This window comes from Hyposmocoma kahamanoa, unplaced genomic scaffold (assembly GCF_003589595.1).
Source record: "Hyposmocoma kahamanoa isolate Upper Pololo Valley unplaced genomic scaffold, ASM358959v1 116, whole genome shotgun sequence".
Taxonomy (NCBI): domain Eukaryota; kingdom Metazoa; phylum Arthropoda; class Insecta; order Lepidoptera; family Cosmopterigidae; genus Hyposmocoma; species Hyposmocoma kahamanoa.
The window spans coordinates 1,784,522-1,797,741 of NW_020653391.1; the positions used below are offsets into that span (position 1 = coordinate 1,784,522).

The 13,220-nt window shown below is 35.6% G+C and overlaps 1 protein-coding gene across 1 annotated transcript; it reads right to left on the reverse strand.

Annotated features, from left to right (window-relative positions):
- Window positions 1-8,126: 8,126 nt before the first annotated feature.
- Window positions 8,127-12,697, reverse strand: LOC113239776 (oocyte zinc finger protein XlCOF6-like). The gene is made up of 3 exons (XM_026476888.1): window positions 12,631-12,697; window positions 12,376-12,529; window positions 8,127-10,882 (listed from the first exon to the last, which is right to left on the reverse strand). The coding sequence occupies exons 2-3, from the start codon at window positions 12,487-12,489 to the stop codon at window positions 8,831-8,833; spliced, it is 2,166 nt and encodes a 721-aa protein (XP_026332673.1). The 5' UTR covers window positions 12,490-12,529; window positions 12,631-12,697; the 3' UTR covers window positions 8,127-8,830.
- Window positions 12,698-13,220: the final 523 nt, after the last annotated feature.

The window sequence follows — 13,220 nt, forward strand, 5'->3', positions numbered from 1 at the left end:
ATATTACACACCATACACATTATTCAAGTCTAAGTTGACATACGCAAGCAAATATAAAACACAGCAGTTTAAAAAAAATCAACTGATATTATTTTTCTCTTCTTCTTAGTGTGCCCCTTCTCTACGAAGGTTGGCAACCATCATGGCTATTCTTCTTTTTGAAGTTGCTGCACGAAAGAGAGAACGTGTGCTAAGGTGGGGGGACCAGGTTCTTCAACCACGAGGTTTTCCCTCTGCCTCGACTACGCTTTCCTTGTATTTTTCCCTGCATTATTAGTTGAAGTATCCGGTATTTATTGCCCCTCATTACGTGGCCAAAATACTGCAGCTTCCTTTCCTTTACAATTTTGAGTATTTCCAACTCTTTTCTCATACTACGAAGAACCCCATCATTGGTGACCTTTTATACTGACAATATGCCAAGCATACGTCATTATTTTTCTCACTGCACTTGTAATATACCAATTCGGAATTATTATGTAATCGTAAATAAAAACAATATGAATATATAAGTATCAAACTCTCGTAGTCGGCGTAGTGACGCGCGGTGAGTGCCGCTCGCGCCCGGCTGCTTTGTTCCCGGCAGTCAGCCGCCGCGCCTCGCCGCCAATCCAAGGGTTATCACTTTACCATGTTACTTTTATTATTTTATTTTTTATTTACTCATGCAAAAAAGGAACGTTATATAAATTTGATGCCATTGTCATTCTTTGGTCTTGTCTGCGGCGTCTACTGCTGTATCTGTAACTGGATGGATGACCATCTTAAAAACATTTTGTATGATTTCTTCTATTTCCGTAACCTACTACGGAATAATACCTATATTATTACCCTAAAATGTAGGCTATAAAACTAAAATTAAAATACCGAATATTCCGCCGAAGCATTGAGTATACTTTCTCGTGAATACAACAATACCTATTGCACACACTTATACGGGATAATAATTTAAATTTAGACCTGAACTTACTCGTATTTTATTTTATGTGAGAATGAACTAGACACATAGGAAACACCGCATTATGTCGTAACCACATACCTAATCAGGTATACTACGTGAATTTCGTCAGTACGGCATAATTAATAAATATAATATAATAAATGCATGTATCCAGTAATAATAAATAATAGTAACCACTCCTTTCTAACCCCAATAAACGAAACGAAACTAATAATAAAAAATAAAAACAATAATCCAAATTGCGAAACTACCAACCCTGCCGTGAACCGGGGCGGGCCGATAACAATATCGCTGAGTACGCAAGCGAGCGGTCTCCTAATTTACTCGCTCGCTACGTACTGCCACCTGCCAACTTCTGTCGCCCTGGTACTCGTGCCCGATCGTCTCTTCCGACTGATTTGTCCGTTACGGTTCTATTCTATTCTATTTCCTTAATGGCGGCCACTAGGCTTGGGCCAGTTGTCAGTGAGGGTCGTATTATAGAACTCTACTCAATGCTCAAGTCAGGATTTGAGTATGGTTTAAAGCACTCGAAATCATAAGTCCCTGCCATTAGGGTCGTATTTCCATTTCCATTTCTGAACTCTATCGCATCGCTTGAGTCAGGATCTGAGTATGATTTCAAGCACTGGAACAGCTTTTGGTTATTTTAATTATCAAGTTGGTTTTACTTTATTATGTCTATAGCTGTAATGCTTTATTTTAACCGAGTACTCTTCTCATGAACAGAGTTATTCGGCCGAGTACGAGTAGTAAAAAAACGACCGAGTACACTAAGTACCGAGTGGCAAACGAGTCCTCGGAGCATCTCTAGTTATATTTATGAAAAAGTCAATGATTTGTGAAGACGTTTCGCCTACTTTGGATATAGGTGGGTACAACAAAAATATTGCATACAAAAAATAAATAAAATAATAAATAATACATACTACATAATAACACAGATTACTCAATAGTTACTACGTACACCTCAATGATTGAGAAGCACTTTTCTTTCGTAAATTTTAGTAGATGAAATTCCTTCATGATTTGCTAATTTCGCTAGTTGGGTTTGTAACCATTAAGATAACATTGCAATTAAGCTAACATAGTCACCATTTCTTAGATTAAAATTAACATCTGCTGATAATTTCTGTGAATCTGGTATTCACACCTTCACCAACGATGTCTGAACGATGTTTCGTCTCTGCATGTATAATGATCACCACACATACACTACCTTCCAGTTCCTGCTTTCTTGGTTTTTTCGATCACATTACGACGTCTGCAAACGTATTTTTACATAGCCCCGGTCTTTTTAAAAGATCACCTAATAACTGTGTGTGCTTATGCGAACTTAGTACTCGGTACTGAATCTTGGGTGACTTGTCGTTGCCAGAACTTTACTTTCCTTTGCACACTCACACATTACGTGCATTGTCTGTCTCGAGAGCGCATTAGTGGCCTGGTCGTGTCGTTGTCCTTGTTATACACGCTTGGCAAGCAAAATTATCGTTGGCTGCCACGCAACGCTGGGTCTCCCCGTCCAGAGGCGAGACAACACCGTAAGTCATATCACATCGTAAGTTACCAGGAACGCAACAGATGCTGTGATAATTTCTGAACTAACTATCCATTTAATTCTTTATAATTCATAATGTCCCTGTACATTTTCCACGAAATTAAATCCGCGTTTGTTTGAATGATGTAAAGGGGAAAAATATAAAAGTAATTTTATTTAAATGAGATGTCACGAATTTGGCCGAATACGAAGTATTAAATAACCTAGCACACGAGATTGATTTTTGTTTGAAACTGTTCGACTAGATGGAAGGATGGCAAACCCTTAGACGGTGGTCAGCAAACATAAAGCAGAAAGAATTCCAAGCTTAACAAAATTCGCTAAGATTACCTTATGTCTTGTGTCAGCAGCCATTAGAGGCTGTTTTCAGAAGTAACCTATTTATTTACGAGGAAAAACGTAATTATCTGCTACTCAGCAATGCAGAAAAACTCACAAAAAAAGGTTTCATTCGTCACAATCTACCACTGATTATTATTAGATTTGAGTATTGAAGCAATAAATAATTCGTGATTAAAATACGACATTTTGGGTAACAAAATGTGCGTTGTTCTTCACGATTTCTCAATATTCGTGATCTCAAGTAGGCAGGAAGATAGTATTTATTGAACAGATATAATATCGGCACTGCAACACGCACCCATATTACATATAGAACGAGATAGCTCTCGTTCCTGGCAGTACCATAAAACTTTCAACGTTGCATAACGGGTCTCTAGCAGACCTAAAAGGTCAGTAAAATATATATACATTTAATTAATCAATGGCATATAGGCAACATGTAGGCAATATATAAAACTTAATTTGTATAATTAAAAATGGCAATAGTTCATAGTGAGACGAACAAGAGATTGATGAATGTAAGTTAAAGCAAGAGATAAAATCAGGATTGTGTAACGTAGCGGCAGATAGTAATTGGGATCCAAAGGAGTGAAGTGTGCATAATAATTACCTAAAAATAGCAAATAAATAACGAACAATAAATACCTACTTGCACACCAAACCAGTAAATGCCCACTCAACTCGTTGAGCATCACCATTTCATTCATGCTTTCCTAGTCGCCTTTAGTATCAGATGTTCACCCGTATGCACATAATTAAAAAGCGCTGTGTATCCTTTTGGACAGCAAAAATGACGTCATAGCCGTGGTATTTGTTAGCGAAAATGTATTTTTTGTAATTACAGCACTTAAGAGACTCATCCTTATCTTACCGCCGATACCAGACAGGATGTGGTTTAAAAATAACCTGTAAATAATGCATTCAGATATCTTACTTACTTGTTAAAATAGAGAAGATCATATTAAAGAAAGATAGGATGCTGCATTTTCCGTGCCGCCAGTCGAATTATTTATTCAAACCGCTGATAACAAAAAGTTCATGAAACAGCTCTTAACCTATCAATATCTGCGAAGGTGCTGTAACCCTGGTACAAAGTAACAAAAAGTTCGTCTTCGTTACAGTAGAGCAGGGGTTCCCAAACTTATTTTGTCTACTGCCCACTTTGAGAATAAATTATTTTTTAGCGCCCCCATTTTTTACCTACTTAAAAACCACTAACTTCAAATTAAATTAACTATTGAGAGCTATATTAGCGGAAATTAAACATTCATTCTAAACGAGACTTTTACTAATAACCCGCAAGAGTTAACTTGAGACTTTGAGCGCAATAAGGTAATACACAACGGCGCTTAAGGTCTCAAGTTAACTCTTACGGGCTACACCTGCCAATGAGAATGATAATTGAAACGCAACTTTATAGTATTCGGACAGAGTATCTTTTATTAAAAATAAAACAAACATAATCGATTCTAATATAAAAACTAATGTGAACGATGGAGTTTGTTGATATCAGGTTCCAATTTACTCAAGAACGGCCGCAAGTCACCACGTTAAAATGCAAAATGCAAACGATTTCTCTTTTTAGTAAGCAGCGTTGTCACAGCACTTTAGTGGTTTACCACGTTCACACAAATATGACGATGGGAATGCTATCAAGAATCGTTGAACCTGCAGACTTGTTCCCTGAACGTTATAACTTGGACCTTTTCAAGGCGAGAGTCAATAGGCATTATTTAGGTGTGCATACTCCATCGTCGACCTCATCGTCACTTTCCATCAGGTGAGATGGAGGTCAAATGCGCATCTATATTTTACATAAAAATAACTTGATTTTTATTTCCTCGTTCGTTGTCAATTCTATAAGTTCTTCATCCAGCTGAGGTTATATATATCGCGTTGACATTTGAAAACGGATCATGGACATTTATTATTTTAATTAAATTTAGTACATCGCCTTGTAGTTGGAGATTCATGTCGTTGAACAATTTATATAGGTCTGTCATGTAAGCTATATCATTCTTTGATGTAATGAGCTTGTTGCGCAATTCTGTATCTTTATTTTCCAAGAACTCTATGACAGAGTCAAACAGGTAGTAAAATTGAGTCAGACAATTGCCTCTTGATAGCTAACGAACTTCAGTATGAAACAACAAACGGTTGAAATCTTCGACATTAATAACACAAAGCTGATGAAATAATCTATCATTCAAAGAGCTGTTACAGATTTTATTGACTGCTTTTATGACATATTGCAGTGATTGAAATAGTCGTTCACTTAAATTTCTAGCAACCAAATGTTGTCTATGAATAACGCAATGTACAGCAAGGACATCTGGAATTTTATTTTTTAATTACGCTATGAAGCCTTTATAACCCTTTATAGCACCCTGTCATAGCCGGAGCGCCATCCGTAGCAACTGATATAATATTTTTCAAGGGAATCTCTTTCTCATCACAAAACTTTTCGAATGTATTGAATATGATGTCACCTTTTGTATCGGTCTCTAAATTTCCAGCAAACAATAGTTCTTCACATATTTTCTCATCTTTAATAAACCTCACGTAAGACAGCAACAATGCTTCATTGGTTGGTAAAGTGGACTCATCGAGCTGAATTGAGAATTGACTAGTCCACAGATGACTGCACAATGATTCTTCAATGTTTTCAGCTATTTCATTAATTCGTCTTTGCACAGAATTATTACTCAAAGGAATTTTTCGGATAATATCTGCGGCCGGTTTATGAAGCACAGTAGTTATTACTTCCTTAATTGCTGGCAAAATTAACTCTTCTCCGATATTGTGTGGTTTGCCTATTGGAGCAATTAACAAAGAGATATTGTACGAAGCTCGAAGTTCGTCGTCATCTTGCTTAGCAACCGCCGAAAAGAGTTTTGCTACACTTAGTTGAGTATTATGCTTCTTCTCTAGGTCTTGAAAATATGCTATATTCTTGTCTTTCTTGAATGGATGCATTTTATTCAAATGATCTTGCAGTCTTGAAGATTTCAGTGCTTCATTCGAAAATGGTTTTAGACAGAAGGCACAAAGGTGACGATGGGTTTGTGAGATTTACAATGAATCCAAATTTAATATATTCCGCACAGTATTGCCGTCTCTTCTTTTTTACTTCCGATATTGTTGTATTGAGAAATACGTAAGTAAGTGTTGAACTTAAGTACTGCTAATAGATAACTATTACTTAAAATAAATATTACGTTGTTGTTGTTATGACTGCATAAGCAGCACGCACCGACAGGAATAAGACAAACATGCGTAAACTCGTTTATCTCATTCGACGATCAATCGTACGCAACAAGTAAGAACAAGTACTCTATGAACCAGCCGATTGATACAGGAATGCACAAATCGGGTTATTCTCCTGCATCCTGTAAGCCTTCCATACCTTCTTTTTTGGACCATCTTAATTCTTTTAGTACTAAGATCCAATTTACTATGGAACAAGAGAATGGAGCAGGAGTTTACAAGCTTGACTGTGAGTGCGGTCTCTCTTATATTGGACAAACAAAGCGAAGTATTTGTACCCGCGTCAAAGAACATATAGCTGATGTCAAACACCGTCTCGTAAACAAGTCTGCAGTCTGCGAGCATGTCATGGATAAACCTACACATTCAATGAAGTTTGACAAACCCCAGGTCCTTGCAAAAGAAGTCCGTTATCTACCCAGGATGCTGCGAGAGGCCATTGAAATTAAAAAACATTCTAATTTCAACAGGGAAAATGGTTCCAGTATTTCCTCTAATGAAAAATCCCAAACAGACATAAGACTGCAGTACTAATTAATATGATTTAGTTTATTCTAATTTATATTAATAATTAATAATAAATTGAACTTAATAAAAATTCATTCAATAAAATAATTTGTAAAACTTAATGTAGCGTAAATTGGAACGTTTTCTTTGTAAAATTAAAAATAAGGTATTTAATTAATAACTATTGTAACTATAGTGAAAAAATAAGGTGGTTTGCATCAATATTAGACATAACTGGTTGAAGACTGTACCACCTCAGTCAACCGTGACCATGGGACCTGTAAAGAGCCCGAAACGTCGGTTTGTTTGAAAAAACAAATATACGCGTTTTAAATCCGGAAAAATAGTTTTATTTCCTATGTGTAACAATCGCGAAAACCTAAGAACTCAATATCCTTCAAATTAACGCTATATATTTATTCTATATGACCACCTATAAAATACTTCAATAAAATACCGGGTGCGTTTTTCATACAAAACTGATCGATCACTTCGTGGCACACATTTACATACATAAGGTTATATTATTTCACTTGTCTCCCACTGGGATAGGCCCACAGATAAATATATATAGGCCCCCTCTTCCATTAGTGCCCTTTCGATCTTTGTTAATCTGATCCGTCTGATTTGTGAATCTGATTCTGAGGTTCATATTCCAGAACTCTACTCAATGCTCAAGTCAGGATTTGAGCAGACTTGAGTATGATTTCAAGCACTGGAAATACGACCTTAATGGCAAGAACTTGAGTATGATTTCGAGTGCTTTAAACCATACTCAATTCCTGACTTGAGCATTGAGCAGAGTTCTAGAATACGACCCTGAGTGTGCGTTGTTAATCTGATTGAGATAAGTTCGCGGTCTATCATTTCCCACGCCTTCATTCACATTGACTCTAGTTTGACCGTCAATCTACCAACATTGTTTTTCTCTACATCCAAATCGAAAAAATCTATGGCCAAACCATCGAAGCAAGTCTCTATCAGGTGGTCACTACATAATCTTTCATACCACCACGCTCTCTTACTACACTGTTTGGCATATCTTTAAGACTAATACAAAGACTTATTCGGCCCAAAGCAAAATCCACTCTATAACCGAAAATTTGTCTCATTATCGCAGTCTTCCAACCCTGACGTTGGTGAAAACGACAGAGCCATATCCACATATAACTTGATTGGGCATTTAGCGCTTTTCCTACTATAATTTGGTGAATCTTACGAGGGTTGAATGTACTCTATCTACAGTGAAAATACGATAGAGTAGTTTCTTATCCGGTCTACGTAGAAATCTTTGATTTTACAGAAAAGTAAAGGTCACCACAAAGTTCCTTATTCACAATCAAAAATAATTGTTGTTTTATCAGAATATTTATTAGTTATCTGTCCTCCAATGTCATATGTATTTATTATTTAGACTAACAAATTTTTTTTCGAAAGACTTAATATTAATATACAAAACGAAACTGATACTACTGAATTACCTGATTTTTGCTATAAAATGTTGACAATTCATTAAATTATTCACATTAATGTGATAGATTAAATAAAATAAACAAAACACAAACTCTTGAAAAAACACAAACTGTCAACTAATCTAACCTTTAACTTTCTAAAAACGCGCTAAGAGGTATTGTAAAATTATTGAGTTAGATCTTATGTCTTTGAATGACTATATAAACATTTATGTCGAAATTAAATATAGCCACCATACTTAGGATAAAAAACATCGTCAGCCTTTTCTGCCCATAAATAAATAGGTGTAATGGAAGCCATAACTAAAAATTTACACAAGGTAAACATGCGTTATGACCGATAGTAGCCCTTATTAAAGGATAAAAATACGTTTTCAAAGTAAATAAAATTAAATGATTAATTTATTATTGCTACCAACTCTAAAGACTTGGCCGCGATCGGGACTAAAGAAGCTAAAAAATTAGAGTTGGTAAAAATTATTATAAGTCTTGCCACAAAAACTGGCACGATGGCTGCGTAAATTGTACATTTACACTATTCTGCTTTATACTCTATGGTCTTACATGTACACACTTTGTTATAAAACATGTTTATGAACACATATGGTATTATTTTTTCACATCCAGTGTAAAGTTAACGTTAGCCCGTCGCGCAACAACTTTAGGCAGACAAAACTTAATTGTATAACAAAAATATTACACACCAAATTAAAAAAGGCCCTAATATTGATTCCACGGAACATTGTCAATGGCATGCTTCTTTAATTTGTGTTTTTTGAGGTATTTGGAATCTATGAAAGCTTCTCCACATAACGTACATGCATATGGTCTTTCACCAGTGTGCGTTCGAAGATGTACAACAAGATTGCCTTTTAGTGCAAAGAATTTCATACAAACTGAACAACCAAATTTCTTTTCCCTTGTATGTGTGAGTTGGTGAGTTCGTAGGTGGGTTTTTGTCTTGAACCGGAGTGAGCACAAGGCGCATGGATACGGTCTCTCATTTGTATGGACTCGTTCGTGCATAATCAACATAGCTTGGCTTGAACAACTCTTTCTGCAGACACTACATTCAAATCGTTTGGCGTTCCGTTGTCTGTAATTTTTGTGGCTCATCATATGACTTTGCATTTCCTTTTTAGAAGGCAATACTTCTCCACATTCAGAACAGAGCAATTCAGATGGATCAACCATGTGAGTGCTTTCCACATGTTGCTCTAAAGCAGTTTCAAGTGAAAACATCTTCTTGCACAGAGAGCAAGCATAACCCAGCAGTTTCCCAAAATTAGTTGTTATTTCCTGCTTGACTGTCTTCATCAATTCTTCCTTCACCTTCTTAACTTTAGATTTTGAGCATTCATCAGATTCCTTATGACTTTGTATTGCAGTTTTATTTTCAAATGTCATATCACATTGATTGCAAGCAAACGGGTTCATGTGTGTGAGTCTATGAGTCTGCATTGTAATCTTTTGATGGAAACGTTTCAGGCATATATCACACTCAAATTCCCTGATGCCAGAATGGATCATCATGTGACGTTTCAAATTGTTCGGATTGGCAAATGTTTTGGAGCATAGGTCACATTTTGGTTTAATGTTATTGTGTCCATATTTGATATGTTGGGTTAGAGCATTTCTTCTGATTAATTGGTGACAGAAAGGACATGTTACCAGCAATCCTGCTACATTATGTAGTAACATATGACCAGTAAGAATCTCGGCGGACTCAAAGCCTTTTCCACATAAGTTGCACAGATGTTCTCCAGCTGGATTGTGCTTAAATTGATGCTTCTCATATTCAGATAGGTCTTGAAATTGTTCTCCACAATCACATAAGAATGAACCATCTTCCTGCTTAAGTACTGTAGCTATTTGGTCACTATCAGTATATTCAATCACTAATTCTGAGCCGTCACATTTGAGAATTTGAAACTGTGAAGTATCATCTCCTTCACAGAAAATTACTTCTTCTTGACCCATGGGATCCCCATCATCATCATTAGTGATCAGTTGAGTGTCAGTAGTCAGATACTGAATCCCATCTTCTCCTTTTAAGAAAATTGTACCATCTGCACCTGTGGTCAGAATTTTAATAATGCTGTTTTTCTCTGGCAATGTGTTAACAATGTCTGTTATTTCTTGTACCTCAAGACAAGCATCTTCTGAATCCTCAATATGTGGCAGATTTTGGTCTTGAGAAGTGCTGTCTTGACTCTCATCAATGTCCATAACATTGTCAAATTGTGAATCTTCATTCTCAGGACTTTCTTCTTCATTTTCGAGGATAGTAGCTGGTACATTTACAGGAACCCTGTTGTTGGATATCATAAATGATTCATAAGAATTTTCAAATGTGTTCATTTTTTGACTATCCTCATTATGGTCTCTAATTGGTTCCTTTTCAGTTATGTCTTGTATAAGTTCTTCTTTTATAGTAATCATTTCTGGTTCATTGCTCAACTTCTCTTTATCTTTAGGATCATCAATGACAAGTACATAATAATAATCTTCATCGCTATCTGTTGGTTCTTTCTTCATAATTGACTCCAGTTGCTTTATTGGGTTGCTAGCAAAATCTTCTTCTGAATTTGTAGTTTCATCTTGAATGTTTTGTTCTTGGTCTTTCTTATTTGTTTGTTTAAGTAAAGATTCAAGTTGGAGCTTGAGTTCTGCATCCATCTTGATGCACTGTCTTCTGAACTGACTGGCTGAATTCAGAACTGCAAAGCACTCTTCACAAAGCCGCTGTGGCAAACCATCATTCTCGTTAACCTAGAATGTGAAAACCACAAACGGTGAGATTATTTCTGAGTTATGCATGGTTTTGAATATATATTACTAATCCGAAATATATAGTAAGTGACAGGTGACTGCAGTTTGGAGATAAATGCTTGTATAGATGCTGGTATTAAATGTTTAAAATATGGGTGCAACATGTAAACGAGTGTCACTGGTCTACCAGTAAAGTGGCTTGAGGTGTGAGTTTTTTTATTATTATTGTTAATTATTTTAGATTCTGGCAGTATTCCTCAGCAATGGCACAGTCAGCCTAGGTCAGGGATTTAAGGTCAAGAACTGGCAAACTGTGATCATAATTATTATGAACAAGAATAAAAAATAATTCTTAAATGACTGGATACATATTTAAGGTACCATATCAATTACCTATACCTTACATCTTAAACTCAAATAGCATTATTCTGCCATGCTTATGATAAGAACAGTAAGTCTCTATGTATTTCAAACATAGTGTTAATTATGTAAGTATTGCAGTATTTTAGGCTTTTTTAACTTTTAAGTTATTAAATAAGTTATCACTCATATTTGAACATGATTAATGCTAAAATAACATAGAGTTATAGATCAGACTGAACCAAATCAGAAGGCGGCATTATGAAAACAAAAAAAGAAATGTGTCACTTTTAACCAACTTGAGAAAAAGGGAAGGTTCGTAATTAAACTATATTTTGTATGTTACGCGATTAGACAGTGCTTCCATTCAAATTTGAAGATAATATTCACCTCTAAGGATGGCTAAATAGGGAATGAATCCAGTTTATTGGGTTTCACTCACTTTCCATTAGCCAATTGCAATAAAACTTGGCAAACAGATGTAATTACAATAAAAACAAAATGTTATGGTGACCTAGAGCCGATCTGATGATGGAAATGGCAAACAGATGAGAGAAACTTCTCAAATGTATAGACCATCTATCTACCCAGCGTTTGGGTTCAAACGAATCATTTTGATGACTTCCATATCCATTTCAGTTATAGTTGAGGAGACAGCGGTAACGAACTCTGCGGATGCGTACAAGTACACTTTTGGAGGTCAGCTCTATTTTATAAAAAAAATAAAATTAATTTACATAAATTACTTTTAATGCTTGTTTCCAAAATTTTACACATAAATCAAAACTTTTTATTGTACATAACTTTCCTCTACAGCCCAGTTACCGAGAACGGCGGCCAGCAAGATGTTTACGATGAGGCCAGCATTTAGCAAAATTTGTATGCTCTTAAATGATTACAATATCCTAAGTCCTATTTCATAGCCTCCTTTGTTTCAGTTCAAAGTAGTTATATCACTAAAGCCAAGAGAAATTGAATAAACATTTAAACTACTTTTTCTTTTACTTATAGGTTATGTTTCTGACATCACGGCGATTATATTGTATCGTGTTAATTACATTGTACATTTATCACATAAAAGGGCGTAAAGTAAATTACGCACAAAGACAAATATATACATTTAGAGAACATACCAGTATAGTAGTGATTTCATGAAACTTCTGCTTCACATTTAATTCTTCGTTATTAAACGACACTTGCGATTCCGGTGAGAGACAGCATCGACAGAGGCTTGACCAAGAATCCATTGCAGCATACCACCTCCCTCGTTAATATTCCAGGAAAATCCTGGAAAATATACGCAGAAATTCGGATCCATTGTTTTACAATTATACACAATAAATCACAGAGCACTTCGAAGATTCCAAAGAGTAAAATTATCTACGGACCTTGCCATAAATACGATCTATTGAGAAAATTATAGACAAGAGACAAGCGCATAAACAAAATGGCGGTAGATGGTCGGTTTCATCCAGATGGAACGAACGAAACGCGCGACGACCTAAAGCGCTTGCTTAGCGGTACTTTAGTTGGCGTCATGCGAATTGCGAAGTAATTTTTTTAACCTACCGGGAATGAAGTAAGTAGGTTTATACGGAATTAGAATAAAAATGTTAAATAATAATTTGAAAATTGCATGAGATTGCGTTATATGAAATGCTAGCCTTGAAAATGGCGTTCAAAAAGCAATTGACAGCAATTCATAATAAGACGACGGAACGTCTATTTTTTTATGGAAATGTAAGTGCGCACCTGGCATGTAAGTAGTAATTAATCATTATTTCTCTCAATAATCTGACCATAATTCCGATGTTACCTATTAAAAGTACGTACTCCTGTGTAACATGCATTGGTAATAAATATAAATAAACATTTATACCAGCAGAAAAGTAACTTAGATTTTTTTAACGAATAATAAAAATTATTTTATTTGACATTGTATGTACCTATGTGTCGAATAGCCAATGGAAAAAAAGGA